General features: G+C 42.2%; 1 protein-coding gene across 3 annotated transcripts in view; it reads right to left on the bottom strand.

Moving 5' to 3' along the window:
• YDJC (YdjC chitooligosaccharide deacetylase homolog) overlaps window positions 1-17,449 on the bottom strand; it is a 141,368-nt gene that overhangs the window by 72,153 nt on the left and 51,766 nt on the right. For all 3 annotated transcript variants that reach the window (XM_085636441.1, XM_085636440.1, XM_085636439.1), the window contains 2 exons: window positions 12,734-12,912; window positions 762-921 (listed from right to left, as the gene is read on the bottom strand). In XM_085636441.1, the coding sequence (XP_085492567.1) occupies window positions 762-921; window positions 12,734-12,897 (324 nt within the window). In that variant the 5' untranslated portion in view covers window positions 12,898-12,912. The remainder of the gene's footprint in view (window positions 1-761; window positions 922-12,733; window positions 12,913-17,449) is intronic.

Below are 17,449 nucleotides of genomic sequence, written 5' to 3'. Positions count from 1 at the left end.
CAGGCGGGGCAGTCTCGGGCATCGTGTTTGGGAGAGAGGCAGAGATTGCACACCTGATGGAGATCGGTGTGGGGAAATTTAGACCCACATTTTGGGCACTTCTTGAAGGGAGTCCTTTCCATCGGCCGAGACCGGAGTCGAGATAGGCCCGAAGGCCGCTGCCGATGCCTGGAATCGAGGAAGGGCTGAAGAGAGAGATGAAGAAGCCGATTTCGTCTGAAGAATCTCGATGGACGAGGATTTTTCGTCGAAGGTCGAACTGGAAAGGTTCGAAGCCGGAGCACGAAGTATTACATCTGAGCCCGATGGCGGAAAAAAACAATCTGAGGATGGAGCCGAAGCCCATGCGCAGTACGGATCGAAGGAGGAGTCACCGAACTCGTGACTTCCAAAGACTGTCCAAGAAGAAAAACAAACTGCAAACATCCGGGCCCAACACCAGATGGCGATCTATGCACAGTGTATAATCTGCAGCTCATATGCCTCGAACATAAGAAGATATCCCACCCTACCTCCTGTGTTTTAAAACACAAATGCTGTGCACTATATATCTTTTGGAAATAACTGAATAGAAGAGCTAGCTGTGGCCTGATATCTAATGACCACTAGACCTTCCTGACTACTGGTTGTGGAGTTTGCCAGGAGACTGCTACTCTAACAAAATAAATGAGGTCTTAAAGCTCCTGGGACTTTGACAGACACTGCCATATATTTAGGTTTTGGAACTTGCACGAATAGGACTTCCATAATTTATGTCTTACCTCTGACATCTCGAGAAGCCCCTCTGCCAAAGCTTTCCTGATGCCCATTTTACCATGGAAGAACCCGTCTTTGTTTAACAGAGAGGAGCTCTTCCGAAAAGCCTCACACACAGGGGATCCTTCCGACAGGTTGGCATGGAGCCCAATTGGGATATTATGTCTGCAATAAAAAAAAATGAAAAGGGTCAGACAGATTTTGAGACTGAAAAATGTTTTTCATCTGCTACTGTACATGATTCTACTTATCTTCAATGATGTGAAGGGCTCTGGCACCTAGGTAAAGGTGAAACTTTCAAATCACAGGGCTGGGGGGGGCGACTTCTGCACCACTAAACAATACTGCTTGAAGGGATCAAATCTTATTAATGTAAAATACACATCAGAAAAAAACTCAAATTACTTCTCAACAAATACCTGAACCCACCTGACTACTTCTACTCTCCTTGATGCATTTCTCCCCAACCACCAAAGAGCCTGATCATCATTATCCCCGGAAACAATTACTTCAGTTACTCCTCCTACCCCTGAAATAACTCCAAACTACTCCAACTTCAAACTAGATCGTCCATCAACTCCACCATTTCTTGTATATTCCTACCCTGTATGCCTACTATTTTTCTTGTGTATTCCTTATAAATGTTGACCTCTGTAAAGCGCTCCGATAACTTCAGGTCAAGTTCGCACTACATAAAACGCCAAAATAAATAAATAAAATCAAACAACTCACTTGCCAAGTTCTAAGAATGGACTGCATGCTGGACTGCAAACACGAAGCCCCTTCGTATGGCGTGGAAGTGCCCTGGTAAGGCCCAGCAGCCAAGTCCATCCGTCCAAAGGAAAAAGGGAACAGCCTGGTTTATTAGTTTAGCCCTGGCAATGCTGCAGGGCGCACGCGGAGGTGTAAATACAGTTGCAGGCATAAGTCACAGAGCACATTTGCCTGTCAGCGATGATGCCCGTGTTAAAGGATGCAACAGCCAGGGTTAACTCCCCAGCAGAGCCTGTGGCACACGATTCATCCCAGTGGGGGGACAGAGGAATCACACATCAGGGAGCAGAGGAATGCCCAACATATTCCTCCCAGCTGGCAGCAAGTGCTCCTCAGGCGCTAATGTGCTGGGGGCACCATGCCAAGGAACAGCAGCTTAACACGCTGGCAGGTTGGAGACATTTCTGTGCCAGTACTACCAGATGTGGCAGCTCATCAGACGGAATAAAAACATGGTACATATTGTTATTGATTTAAACATGCTTTCTAACCCCAGCAAGGTGAGAGAGCATGGTGGGGGGAATCAATAGGTGATTTTGCATAAGAAAGGTAGGAGCTTACAGTAAAAGGTGGAGTAGCAGGTTGGTGGTGAGGAGACAGCTCACATTAAGGTTTAGTAGCAGGTGGAAGGGAGGGGCAGCTCACCAAAAGGAGGGAGGGGAGAAGTCACTATATCGTGTGGTAGCAGCTAGGAGAGAGGGGAGCAGGTGGGTAGTGAGGGGACACCCCAGCATAAGGTACAGCAGAGGTGAGGGGAACTGCTCCCCGCAAGGTGTAGTAGCAGGTGGGAAGGGTGGGACTGCTCGCCATAAGGTATAGAAGTAGGTGACGGAGACAGCTCATATGAGCTCACCGCGGCATAAATCAACCACTTGGCGCCTTCTTACGGTGAACTGCTCACCACGGTCTCCACTTCCTTAAAGACGACTTATTTATCATTGCGATTTATCGATATTGCATTTTGCTTCCATTAGCGTGTGCCTGAAGCACTGTGGTCAAGCCTTCGGCAATGTGAAGGTGCATTTACATGTGGATGAGGACGGTGCTGATTGCTGCAGCCTACCTGTGCGGAAAAAATGTGATGTACTAATGCTGCTGAGAGGATATAGTTAGTTCAAAGGTGAAAGGCTGGACAAGCGGGAGGGGGTTGTGATGTGTAAGTGAAGACTGATGCAATTGATGATCCAATGCTCTCCAATCCTGGTGCTGTGAGCAGCAGCTGTTGCTAAATATTTGTCAAGATTTTGTGTTAGCAGGGAGTGTGTGCCACATTTGTGGTCTGGACTGAGAAGTTAGGCCTTGCTGTTTCCAGCTCAATTCAACCGGAGATATTGCACATCTGGGTTGGAGCCTGAGGTGCATCTTTAAATGGAGACTTCACCAGTGCGGCTATGTGCACATTCCTCTGAATAAATGTTCCCTTTAGGGCACAATGGGAACCGCAGAGGAATATGAAGGAAATCCTCTTTTCATCAGGAAAGCTAAGGTAGAGAGAATGTGGCTGAGGCGACCTGGACCTGTGGCTGTAAAGTAGGATGCAGCATGCTTTGAATCTTTTGTCGCCTATAAAGCTGGCATTCTAGAGCATCAATGCAAAGGTTATTTGCATCGTACAGATTCAAGAGCACAAAAGTGATGATGGTCGTCATGATCCGGTAAGGAAAGCACAGAAATGGAGAGTCCTGAGCTTCTTCAGTCAATGGGAAGAAGTCTTGACAATCGTATTGCTCTTCAGTCTGCAGCTGATGCCAGAGTTCCTGGTCACTCCAACAAACTGTTTTACTTTCAAAGGTATTGAGCACTGGATACATTGCATGAGCCAGTGATCCACAGGTAGAATTTGTCTTTTATGTAAATGTTTACATGATTGGTGGTAGTCCAGTTAAAGATGGTGGACTGATGGGGTTGAGATGATCTGTGAGAGGGTCAAGAGGATGAAGGAGATCTAATCTGTCTTATTCTTAACCCCAGTGTCATGGAAAACATGAGGAGAGTCCGGTGTTGAACTGTGTCAAAGACTGCGGAGGAGACAGAAGTATTCGGATAGCAGCCATATTTTTGTGCACTTGAGACACAAGGCCACCTTAAATTGTGAGGGAGCATTCGGTCCTAGGATGTGGTCAGAAGTCAACCTGGGTACCATTCAGTGCCATTGCAAGGTGAGCTGTTGACCACTGCTGCCAGTAAGGCAAACTACTACTCACACATTGCGACACCCCAAGATAAACTATGATCGCAGACTGCATGAGAGCTAGTGAATGTTTTTTTTTCCTTTCTCCATCCTCTCCTTTTCCCTGCCCATTAATAAAGCCAAACAAATGAAAACCATGTGTTTTTGTGAGGCACCTACACCATAGAATGATGGGATGTGGCTGACACTAGTGGGACCCCCTCATTTCTGTAAGACTCCAGCTGTCTGGTAGCACTAACCTTGATGGAGACAAACTAAGTGTCATGATGCTGAAACTCTGGCCCAGCTGCCTTTTTTACTTGGGCTACTTGGGTTAGACTGGCACAGTGGCTGGTCTCACAGAGCACAGTTAATCTGGCAGCCCCTAGACCCGGCTCGACTGGAGACGAGCATTTGGCTGATGACAGGCCACAGCTGTGAGATAGATCTGCCTGAAGACTAAAACATCTCAAGGTTCCAGAAGCATACGAGTCACAGAAAAGATCTTACTTCACAACATATAGATAACTGCAAGAATTAAAAGCAGTACTGTGGATATAAACCATACAATAGTTTAGCTCTGCCATACTCCGAGCTTCTCCCTTTGGCTCCAACTTATTTGAGATTATATCTCAAAAAGCTGGTCTCTATAGACCGGATACCAATAAAATGCAGCTGCAAACTCTACAAGATGTGTTAAATAAGCATCACACGGATTCCCTTCCATGGAGATCTCATTTAGGCAACTGAACCAGTTGGGCCATACTATGCCACAGATAGCTCTTGATGGGCCAAACGATCTCTAGGTTTAATCAAAACGGGCATTGGGAGAAATCCAAATGTGATCTTTCAGCTCTACCCATGGTAGTTCATTGGGGCCAAGAGTCTGTGTCATATGAACACCTTGCAGCATGAACAATATTTGGGCCTGTGATTCCCATATATGTGATCCCTTCATTTTTCCCTGGGAACTCTGGCCATTGGACATTTTACTGCAAAATGGGAGGATGGTAAGTCTAATTTGTCTCCGTTCCCCTTCCTCAAAGGATAATAAAATGCTTTTCCTCTTTTGTTCCTCATGTCATAGTTTGAGAAAATGTTCTTTGAAAGTGTTTAATTTAGAGCACATGATCCATCATAGAAAGGATGCATTTATTTTATGTAACTCAATGGAGGGCATAAAAATACATCGTTGAACAGCAAACTATACATGGAAGGCAGGGAAAAACGCAATTTCGTTCCTAATGTAAATAAATCATAGATGCGAAGTTTCTATGGTTCATATAGGTTTCAGTGAAGGATGCGTTTACACTGCAAGACAGGCCTTTTTGAGCAAAAACGTTTATTGCTGGACAAAGGAAACCCATGTTTTATATGATGGTGGGCAATTTGTGGATGGAAGCTTAGTTTTCACCAATATATAGTGTTTTGTGAGCTGTAACTATGTATATTTTTGTTTTCTGTGTGATGACAAATGAATTTTCTGAATGAGCCTGATATTATATGGGCCTGTCCTCTTTGCGGTCCATATTCCGTAGTGTGCTGCTCTTTAGAGCTGTGGTAGATGTTTAATCAATAAATTAACAACTTGAAATTGTTGATTTATTCACTATTGAATTGCTGGTATGCTGAATCTAACTTCAACCAAAAGACCTTCTGTGGAGGCGGATTGTTAGACTCCCAGTACCGAGGGTGGACCATGGTAGCTAAAGAGGTGACTATTTCCTTTTCAGTAACATAGCTACGCCCACTGAATTGCCAAGAGGCGCAGATAAACTATTGATAGCTCTCTCCGTTTACAAACCGTGAAACAGACAGCGATACCATAACATTGCAGTCTGTCACAATTGAAGAACTGGTGAGAAGTGAAGGAAATTTGGACGTGTACCTTTAACCTTCTGTGAACATAGGAAAATTGATTACCAAGGCAACTACATAAGCCAGATTTCAATAACTAAACATTAAAAAAATCATCCATGCATCCCATTCCATCAAACCAAGTCTCTGATATCCTCATGTGTCCTTAGAAATGTTGAACGCTGCACTCGGCTACTTGTGGGTCCCTCCTGTATTATTTCAGCCCATTTAACACCGAACTTAGATTAGCTTCAAGGACACATTATAAACTTTTCAACACACTTCTACCTCTGTCTACTGTTACCAAACCCACTGGCAGTCAGTTAAGAACAGTGCTCACTATAGGCTATTGATCTGGTGTTCAAAGTCATAAAGGGCTCCTTTCCTTACTACCTCTTCTCAAACCTAAATAAATATATGTCCGAACTCATAACCTGTGCTCAGCCAGTCTGTGCTTAATTTGAACCAGTGGTTTCCGGTGCTTGCCACCAGCAATTAATTGTCAACACCAGCATTTATGACAGTACACCACACTGAGGCGCTTGGTCTACTTTTGAGAGGAGTTCAACAACAGTTGTTGATTAATTCAAAACACATTAAAATGACTAATATCTGCCAATCAAGCCATTCTTAAGCGTTGGGGTCCAGGAATATTCTGAACTGTCACACCTGTAGGAGTGTGATGGTAAGTAGTACTGTTGTACTTTCGTTGGCAGTGATGGCAGGGACAATGGGTTGTACAATCCGCAGTGGCCTCCGGACAAGGGTCTTGACACTTAATGTTTTCTCACAATTTTAGCACTGGCCAGCCTTAATCTTCTTGTACCTCCCAAACTTCCAGGTGCACAGGAACTCTCTTACTGAGGGAATACCTTTGTCTCTGCTCACCTCCTCATACCAGGAGACTCCTAACCAACACTTGCACTGAATCAGGCACCGATGTCAATATTTAAATATGAAGATATTTCAGCATCCTCTACACAAGAATTCCACAATCTATTTTAAAATATCATGATCCCAACTGACATCTGTTTATAAACAATGTCATTATTTTACTCCTACAATAATTAAAATAAAGCACACTTGCTGCTAAAGCCAAAGCTAAGACCTTAAATATTCTCTGCTCTTTTTAGAAGTGGGGGCTAATTCCACTCAGCGGAGGCATCTTAAGGTGATTTACCACTGTTTTCCGTTCCCACCCTAAGTTAGGCTCTCGCAGTCAATGTCCCACTTTAAAACTAAGCACTTTCCAAAACATTTTTCCTTTTTAAGGCCCTTGTTGTCAGACTCGTTACACGCTGAAGTAATCCCTCGCTCAATCACATTAGCGCAACACTCTTTCCACACTTTGTAATCCAATTCAAAAGTGCTATTTCTACACTTGTCACAATACCAACTATGAGCTTGTGAACACCGGCTTCTTTCTGTTCTAGAAGAAGAGTTTTTCCCCACTTGATGCACCTTACGGTGAGCTCTTACCTACTAGCTGCTGCACATCAAGTTGAGCTCCTCCCACTTACTTTTTGTGGTTAGGGTGAGCTTTTTGTGTGTTACCCAGTCAAGATTCACTCGTATGTTTTGCCTTGGCACACTGTAGGTGCGATGTGAATCCTTCAATCTCCCACTCAACTATCCTTAACACACACACATGATTGAATGGTGCACTTACGTCCAACAAGACGGGTAGAAAAAAAAAACGATTTTCATTAGTTACCTTGTGAAAAATATGATAATGAATATAGGTCCTAAGTTGCCCATTCTTCTGGACAAAAAAACAAAGGAGAAGAGACAGGAGACAAACATTGCCTAGTAAACTGTCCAGAAGTTAGTGGTTTTCCTTTTCAGACTAAGCATAAATGTCATTGCAAGGCAAATTCGAAGTCAAAGATTCTGTGTGGGTGTAATTCTGTACCTCTAACTGCAAGAAGTCTTAATAATCTAGAGAACATTCTGCCAGTTTGAGATCGTCACTTTACCCCACTCAGCGGTAAAGGAGACATCAGGTCTGGAAACTCCACACGAATGTGGACAGTGTTGGGAATACAAGGGCACCTCGGAAAGACCTAAACGATCTAGGGGTCAAGCTGTTGCAACCGGGAACCCCTAAAGTGGCTCCCAATCACGGAATGTCAATCAGATCAACACTAGTGGTCTCAGTAGGACCATTTCAGCAAATCATGATGAGAGGTACGGTGTGCTATGTGATTAATCCAGAGGACAGTTCCGACCACTTTCCTTTTAAATCACAGGATGCAACAGATCTGGCAAAAGGAATGTCAAAGAAATTTCAAGTAGCTCCAGAATCCAATATGATTTGCAGATACTTCTGTGGTTAGCATTAACTAACAAGTTACAGTGATGGTAAGATGACTGGGGATTTGTGCCATGGTATTTACCAAGTTATGGTGACCAAAGTATTGTCCATAACTTGATAAATTGAAGTTTTCCTTGAAAGGCCATGCTTGTTTTCCCCGAGCCTCCATCCCCAATTCCCGGGTTGGAGCCACAGTGTTTGGCTTGACAGCGTAATCACTAGTAAAATGCACATATTTGCTGCGGTGAAGACACAAATGTTAGCAACGTCTTTTATCCTTTTATTCCATAGACAGTAGACCTACAACACTACCCATCTACATAGGTTCACGGCCATCATGATTAAGAGATTCATTTTCCCAATCATCTTGACGTCCACACTCACATATATCACCTATAATGTGATTTAATATGACATCTAGATCTATAAATTCAGAAAGGGTCCCAGGTGGTCTGCAAAATGAGCCAATGCATCCTTGAGATCCTCCCATAGCCCTCAATAAAAAAAAAAAGAGGATCTTGTTTCATCAGGGCAAATAGTTTCCATTGCGAAACTATCAAAATTGGAAACTTAGGATGATAAGTCTTTATTTTCCTGGTTCAAACTCAGTAACTCATTGGCCTGCATACATGAATGTTTGGCCAAGAGCTTCTACTCAACTATTGCCAACACCAAAATACACTGTGTGTTGAAGTTTGTTTATTACGGAAGGGGTGTATGATAAGAGGAAAATATCTGACACCAAACCCTCTCTAGAATTCACTAACAATGATTCACAGATAAGCACTCCCCATTTCAACTTCTCTTCCTGATTTGGGTCATAATAAAAATTAGTGACATGGTACTCCTCTGAGAAACACACGAGTTCTCCAATTCTGGTCTCTCCGGGCTAGCGACAGATGAGTAACTCTCGATTACTTCAGTGAAATCTTCTTGTGAACACTTTGCAGCTTTTACATGACCTGGATTGTGTGGTTTCTCAATAAAGGCTTTGTCTTAATGAACAAAGGGAAAATCCCTCAGTAACTATTCAGCTAGTGCACTAACCAGATTTCCAGGTTGCGAATGAAAAATCTCTTGTTTTGAATATTTTGAGATTCTGAACTCCAAGGTGAATGCTATACGAAGCTGCCTAACAAGTCAAGAGAAGAGAGATGACTTGCCGGACTGCACAGATAAGGACATCGCTTGAGGCAGGCCTCAAAGCCTTTAACTACTAGCGTGCCTGGATGCATTTTAAAAAGTTAGCTGCACACCAAAATGGACGACAAATCACATGGTTGCCAAGATCCTGAAAAATTTCGACTCAGTTTCAAATTTCATGGTGCCTAAAGGACAGTCAGATTCTTAGGAGCATTCTTGGGTTTATTTCTAGAATAGGGTATTAGTCAAAGTCTCCGGAAGCATACTGAGGCATACTTTAAAATTAAGTACTAGCACTAGTCTCAAGGGAGAATAATGGTCACATATTTACACACTAGCTCAAGTCTTGAGGGGGCATAATAGAAATATCAAAGTACCAAAGTAGGTGTCGAGGAACAAACAGGACAGGCTGCAACACCTCAAAGGGAGCTTTTCCTGCTTGCTTCTAGAGGATAAGTTGAGCTTTTCCTGCTGGCTGCTCATCCTTATGTTGATCAAGTCTTCCCTTGTTGCTTGTCTTTAAAGTGATATCTTCCATGGTAGCTTTGCTCCCTTAAGAGGCTCTGTTGAAGATGATTATGCCACCTGTGCTCCACATTATGAGCTCTTATTCTATTCAGGGGTGTGGAATTTAATAAAATATCTACTTGTCCATGGGACAGGTTGCTTCATAGATCTACTTGTCCTGTAACAAAATCCACTTGTTCTTTTTGTGCCATGTAATGCAGCGGCAAATTATGGCAGCAATCTCATTATATGAGAGCTCTGAAATAACCTCTCTGAATATGCGAAGGCTCCTTCCATAGTAGGGTTTGAATACTAGCAATTCCCTTATGTTGCCACGTTTCCGCAGATCTACATACTGCGGCTGAAGTTAATGGTAAGCAACAGTTTCAGGGTTAGAATGCCCTTTTGAGTCTGTGCAAACCTGCTAACTTGCATGTTTTAAGGGGTTTCACCAACTTTTCTTTAATCTTTTCCCATACTGAGAAAGGTTGGCCATTTACTCCTGACAATGGCAAACATATAACTTCTTCCAGGGTTGGGAAAAAAGTGGTTGAAGGGAATGTCTTGCAAACACTAAGATTAAGAGGAAATCTCTATATCTGCATATTTGTTCAAGCTAAAATGCAGTTCACAAATATTTTCTAGGAGTACTATTTCTTGGACTACTTCTGTAAAGGCTTGTGGATTCACGAAAGTCGTATATGTGCACTTAATCCAAGAACATGGGTGCACTTTATTTAATAATTAGGCCGCTAATTATGTCTGGCGTTAACCATGACCTTTTTGTGTGTATTAAAGTTTGGTCTCTCTCTGCCAGACTGTCTAACGGCTAGCTTCACTTTTAGTGACAACATTCTGTTCTTTCACAAGGAGTATATCGACACAGTCGTTTTGTTCAGTGCCAGGAACTACTGTACTATATGTGGTTTTTGAGACCAAAACAATTTTTGCTTTTGCCTATGTTTGTTATAATGGTGAGGGCCCGGCAGCTCCCACACCAGTAAGGTTTTACAAAAACCATGCCAAAACAAGTCACGCATTGACAAAACCAAAAGTCTTACAAACAATTTCAGACCTGGCTTTACCAATGTTTGTTTATTTGTAGGTTTCCCATATTCTTATTAAAACTCGTTACACTGATTTTCCATAATTAATATTTTTCGGAAATACTAGTGTAAATCACCACATTTTACTAAATGATGCTGCAAAGAAATGGTACCTACATTTTTTCAGTAGTTTAGCTAAATGTTTTTGCGAACATTTTTTGTGAAAGCAAACAAACATCAATCTTGCTTTCAAGCTTCCGCAAATATTTGCATCTAATCAGAAAGCATTCTGGGAGCAGTATGCATAACCTCATATTGCTAAACATTGAGAACGTGTGTACACATTTTTATACTGTAACCACTGTCAGTAGTGCAGTCTGAGCTTACATTTGCTTAGAGCGCCCACCCTAATAATAAAGTCTTTGCATTAATGAACCATAAAAACAAGTTTGAACAGCATTAACACAGACACAAATAATACTTTGACTGCAGGCAATGCCTTTCCCTGATCCATGATGTGGTACTGTAAAATGGCAGCCAAAGGGTTTGTCCTGTAGGGGGTTGGGCCTACTTGTCCCAAGGACTAAATTCACATGAGAACTTGTTGTCCTTGACCCAAAACAATATGTCCCGGGCGTCGGGCTATAGGAATTCCACATCCCTGCTCTTGCTGTTCACCCTTCTTAATGCATGCACGCACACACTCACTGCCCTTCTTTAGAAGAGAACACAAGTTCCTGCCCATTTGTCACCCGAAGCAGAGTTACACTACACCTGCAGATCCCCCTTCTGGTACACCCGTACCTACTTGCTGATCTATACTGCAGGGTGTTCTTCCTCCCTTGCTTCTCCAGTGTTCTGGAGCAAGTAGGGTGTCCACGTGCCGCTGCGACACAATGTAAACTCTTCCTTGCACCTAATGAGCTCTTCCCTACCTTGAAGCACACCTTATGCTACACTGCCCCCACATGCGACTCCATCATAATGTGAGCTTAACATTCCTGCTGCTCCACCTTAAATTGAGCTTTTTCTGCCTCCTCCGCACCCGTACTACACGTTAGAGGCACTGTCCCCTCAACCCCGGCTGCTGCTTCACCTTAAAGTGGACTTTCCATGCTCCTACACCACCTTTTACAGTAAGCTGTGCCTTCCCCTAGCTACCACACCTTACGTTAAGCTGTGCCTTCCCTACCACATGCCACTACACCTTCATGTGAGTTACCTTCCCCCCGGAGGGGGAAAAAAGAGAGAAAGAAAGAGCAAGAGAAAGAAAGAGAAAGAGAGAAAGAAAGAAAGAAAGAGAGAGAGAAAGAGAGAGAGAGAGAGAGAGAGAGAGAGAGAAGATTATTAGTGTGAAAGTCAGGGCTTTGAGTGGAGTGGGTCCTTCGCACCAGCAGTATTTAAAAACAGAGGTGAAATGGGCCACTACCGGCCCATCTCATGCCCTTTGCGTTTCTGCGGTTTTTATCATGTCACATATGAGTCTTGCAAACTGCCTATTGTAAACTGAGCTGCCTCTAGGTGTCGGGGTAAGTTTAGGAAGTTGATGTGTGTTCATGACATCAGGACTGAGAGCTCCAGAGTTGAGGCTGAAGGCAGTGTGTGTTTCTGACAATGCCAGTAACTGTGTCATAAAGGCATTCTTACTACAAGTGCGCCCAATCCATGGTCGCTCTGCAGAGAGCACAAAACGAAGGTCACGTATGTACCAATAGATATTACAATTCTATGGCAAATTGTGTGACGTAATTGCACAGCTTTTGAAATACTGAAACTTTCATGGGAACAATTTTCTAGGAGATCTCTCCCACGCCCCTTTATAAGAAACTATTTTGTCGGAGGAGACCCCTCCCACTCTCCTATGCCTCTTTATAAGAAACTATTTTCTCGGTGGAGACCCATCCCACTCTCACAAGCACCTTTAGAAGAAACTATTTTCTAGGAGGAGACCCCTCATCCCACTCTCCCAAGCCCCGTTATAAGAAACTATCACCGCGATGGGATCTTCTACGCAGGCAGTGACCAGTGACCGCCCAAGTACACTATTGAGCACCTGCACTTTTTTTTTTTAAACAAACTAAGCACTGAAGAAACTAGTGATTTCTCATCTAGAAGGGACACTGAGTGACAAACACCTCAATCTTAAGCGACCGATAACTAACTCACCTTCGGGCAAGGAGCACTGCATCTGAGGCAGCATAGCCATTCACCAGGAGAGAGACATTAGATACCGCCCCGGCAAGGTAACACTCCACGATGCCCAGGTTCCTCCTTGGACAATAACCGAAGTCGTCACCTGTCACTATCAATTTCACTTTGGACTGTTGCATCGTGGGGAGCAGGAGCTGTAGACAGAAATAAGATACAGAGGTCAGAGCACGGCTGAGCCTATAACTAGGTCAGGACACAGGAAAAAGAAACCCACACAAAAAAAAAAGTACACACTGGGGATAAATTGAGGAAACGTTAAAGGGGACAGGAGAAGAGAAACAAGGTAGATCTTATTTTTAGTAGCACAATTATTTATTGTGGAAACTCTCAGTCTGGTGGTTAAGGATTTGAATCTTGCGTCGGCTTAAACGTCTGGTCCATTCCAAAGAATGTATAATGGTTCGTTCAATAAATACTCGTTTTCAAACTGCACAAATGTGTCTAAAATTGTATTTGTTTAATGGGGAAATAGCAGGATTAGTTATATTCTAATTTTTACAGATAATCAAGTGTTTTAATTGTAACTCTGTCTGGAAATATTTTTTTAATATACAGCGGGCCACAAAAACAAAACTACTCCTCCTCTCGTTAATGGACTTTAGCATCAAATGTTTTCATCTACAAATGTAGAGTGGTTGTTACAGCCAAATGTTAATGGCCGAAGACTCTCGAGGGCAGATTTATCAACATTTTGCCCCTGTGCAAAGTCACAAAAAGTGGCACATACTAGTGCAAACTGTTGATAATGTATTTAACTTTCTAAAGGAAAACTGGAAAGTAGTAAAGAAAACTCAACTAGCCGAGCGACTTTGTATTGGAGATACATGCGTGTTCCCACACTACCATCCATGGTTTTTGACACCAAGCCCTATCGACTAATGGTAGACTGGGCTTTGCAACAAGGAATAATGCCTCCTTGAGGCAGTTGCTAACAAGGAGAAATGTTTTTATTACTTTTACCGATTCACATAGCTGCACTGTATTCAACATTTACAAAGTGGGAAAAGATTTTAAGTATGTCTAAGCATAGTATTTTGTACTCGAAGCCTGCACTTGCTGGTCAAAACCTATGCTAGGTATGAAGTTCACACCTGTTGGCACTATTATGCAAAGGTATGTGTGTGTCGCTGGGCAGCCTGAAAGAGTGACAGCACTGGAGAAGAGTGCGTCAGTGCAATACCTTAGCAGATATGGTACTGCCCTGCTCTCTCCCCCTAGCACAGCTCTGCACCCATGGTTGATGCTGCACTAGAAATTAGTAAATAGTCCCCCCAAGCCACTAATTTGAAGATCAAAGGTTTAGAGCCTAATTGTCTTTTTTAAATGACACAAATTAGTCTAAAATGGTAAGCAATTCACAAAAAAGGAGGCTTAGACTCTCGGTGCCGCACCCAACAAGATGTAGGGTTTGATATTAGAAAGTGGTGCTTAAATCAGGGAAAAAGTGCCTCCTGGGTCCCCATAGGCGGATACAATCCACACACATTTCTTAAAAAAAAAAAAAATTTAAAAAAAAGAAAATCAGCACCTACTAAATGTCCATATTTCTCAACACAATCTGTTTTGTTCAAGCGATAATCAGTACAGCTCAACAGTGATTCTGGATTTCAATCAGTTTCCCAAATGTGCTTCAGACTTTCTAGCATTTATTCAGATCACTTCAGACATGTTGTGTGTTCAAAAGACTTTCTCGATTGTTGAATTATAAAAAAAACTCACATCGGTGTAGCCAACGCATTTCGTCTCTTTTCACAAGACTTCTTCAGGGCGATTCAGTTTGTGGTGTATGTCCACCACCTCCAGGTTAAGAGAACAAAACATATTATGTTGAGAAATATGGACATTTAGCAGGTGCTGATCTTTTTAGTATATAGGTCTAGAATGGGGTTTGTTAACGTGAGAATAGTAGGATTAGGTAAAAACTATTTTTTATTGATACACAAATATTTTAATTGGAGGTCTGTTTGGAAATCTCTGTTTTAATGTATGCTAGACCCAAAACTCTTCTCTCGCGGATTTTTGCATTTAATGTTTTCATCAGAAAAAGTAGAAGCAGATTGTGGCCTAATGGTTACAGGGTAAGACTCGCCCTCTCAGTTCGTTGGTCAAGGGTTCGAATCCTGCTGTCTCCATAGGTCTGCTTCAAAGATCTATTCCAATACTAAAACGCCACGGTCCGTCCAATAAAAGGATAATCGTTTTCAGATTGCACCAAGGTGCCTAAAAACTCTATGTGTTATTGTTTTTTTTTATTGATATGTAAATATTTTAATTGCCACTCTATCTAGAAACATCGGTTTTTAATATATGCCTGGCCATAAATAAAAAACAACTCCATCCCTCCTAGCCTGTTGCAGGTGTGTTTTGATAGTCTTTTGTCCGTCTCTTAACCACTAGGTTGTGTTGGTGGGCCTTTGTGATCTGTGTGGAGTTCATTCCATCCTCTTACACTTTTTTTATTATTGTATAGCCATAAGTAGAATACAATACACCAAAAGAGCACAGAGATAAGACAAAAATAACCAATATCAGAACACATGAGAACACAAAGGTTAAAGCATACTTTGCACAAACAAAAATACATAGGAAAGTGACTTCAAATAGATTGATTACAAGAATGACTGACTAAGAATCGTGTGGACTACTACTTCTTAGTCCCACTGAAGACTGGACCATACCCTTTTAAATTTTAACCAAGAGCACGGACCTTTGGCTTTAGCTAGCGCTAATTCCATTTAATACATTTCTTTAAGTAAATCCCAAAATTCATTAATATTTGGACTCACTTTGAATCCATCCACGAGAACGAGCATTTGCTATAATGATTGAAACTAGAGATCTCGGAAGATTGCCCCGTTCCTATATTACCCCTAATACTATTTCCTTCTCGGAGATCGGATTATCATGACCTATCAGTGTTGCAAGTGCATGGGTTACATCAGACCAGAATGCATTCAGCCTTGGGCAGGTGACAAACATATGACGCAAGTCTGCAGCATATTCTTGACATTTTGGGCGGTGTGACTTTGCAGATGGTTGGGTCATAACCCATTTAGAAAGTGCAGTAATATCGTTTGATTACTTAAAATCATGACAATTTAGGATAAAACAAGCAAGAAAACACATTTCATCTTAAATACAACAGGAAGAAGTTAAAAGTGTTAAAAAGATACAGTGGTGCCAAATATAATTATTTTTTTTATTTTATTTTTTTAAGTGAGCAAGAAGCAGCTAAAATATGTTTAAAAACATAATGACCTTGTTGATTGGTGTAAAACCCACCCCTAACTTTCAGTAAAACAAGCAAAGGCACCACCAATAAGAGTCTTGAGGTTTGCTACAGAACACGGGGGTCCCAGTTTGGTCATAAATTTACAGATTGTGGCGATGGTTCCTGTAAACCTATAGAAAGGTTTTTTTTATTGATATGTAAATATTTTAATTGGCACTCTGTCTAGAAACATCGGTTTTTAATATATGCCTGGCCACAAATAAAAAACAACTCCGTCTCTCCCAGCCTGTTGCCGCAGTGCGTTTTGATAGTCCTTTGTCCGTCTCTTAACTTCTAGGTTGTGTTGGTGAGCCTTTGTGGAGTTTATTCCATCCTCCGACACCTTTTTGGCGAGTTGGGTAAGCTTGTCTGTAGCACACGTACAAGTATTAGCAGATGAAATGTTACTCTTTAGTGTTTCTGCTTCGCAATACCAAGGATGACTGGAAGTTTGTTAAATCTCCAGCTAGGACATATTCCACACGATCATGGATCTACCACACTTATTACACAATCCACCACTTGATTTAAAGGTTGAGGATTTTAAACAAAAGATTTCTAGTGGAATGAGTTCCTGCAAAGTGGCAAACCATCTGCAAGGTTGGTCACCTTTTTAAGTACCGATTGCTGTATCTAGGCGGTAAACTGGTACTAATGAAGTGAGGCCTCTACTGGTGTCTGTTAACGTGATGCAATGAATGTTGCGACCGATTCTGTCGCATTATGCCACATAATTCGCCTTTCTACCCACATAATTTAGTCGTTTGTCACATTATTTGGGCATCCATTGCTAAATTATTTCAGAGTCCCTGGCTATGCAGCAGCAGATGTTAAAATCTTGTGACCCTTTGTAGGGGCGTTGGAAGGCAGCAGCTAACACTGGCCTGAATGTAGCTCTGGCTTCCCTACCTTCCCTAAACCTGTCAGCAGCTCTGCACAGCTGCTGAAGCCATGAACCTTGCCAGTCACCTGGAACTCTAGTGTCCAGTCTATTAATAGCTCCAGATTTGCCAGCTGTTGCAGGTAACAACCTACTGTACACAGTAAAAGCAAACTTTTTTTTTTTTTCAAATTTGCCTGTTGAACTTTCCAATGTAAAAAGAAATGCTGTCGTTTACACTTGCCACGCCTGGCAGCAATGCAGCAAACAAGAGGATATTTTCCAAATTAAATTCACCCGACTGACGCACGATATCGATTTTGTTAATCAGATCCTGGTTAATTTGAAATAATCCGGCTCCGATGTCTTCTACTCATTAGCTCTGGGGAACAAATAACTCCTGAAGTCTGCCAGCTCTGATTAAAGAGACACTTTGAAAACAAAGTTCAAGCTAGAAGTGCTTCTACCTGTGATCTCAAGTCAGCGATCAGCAACAGAGGTCTGCCTCTAGGCACTATCA

Source organism: Triturus cristatus, chromosome 11 (assembly GCF_964204655.1).
Source record: "Triturus cristatus chromosome 11, aTriCri1.1, whole genome shotgun sequence".
NCBI lineage: Eukaryota > Metazoa > Chordata > Amphibia > Caudata > Salamandridae > Triturus > Triturus cristatus.
The sequence above is the reverse complement of the archived record's forward strand: the minus strand, read 5'-3'. Positions and strand labels throughout refer to the sequence as shown.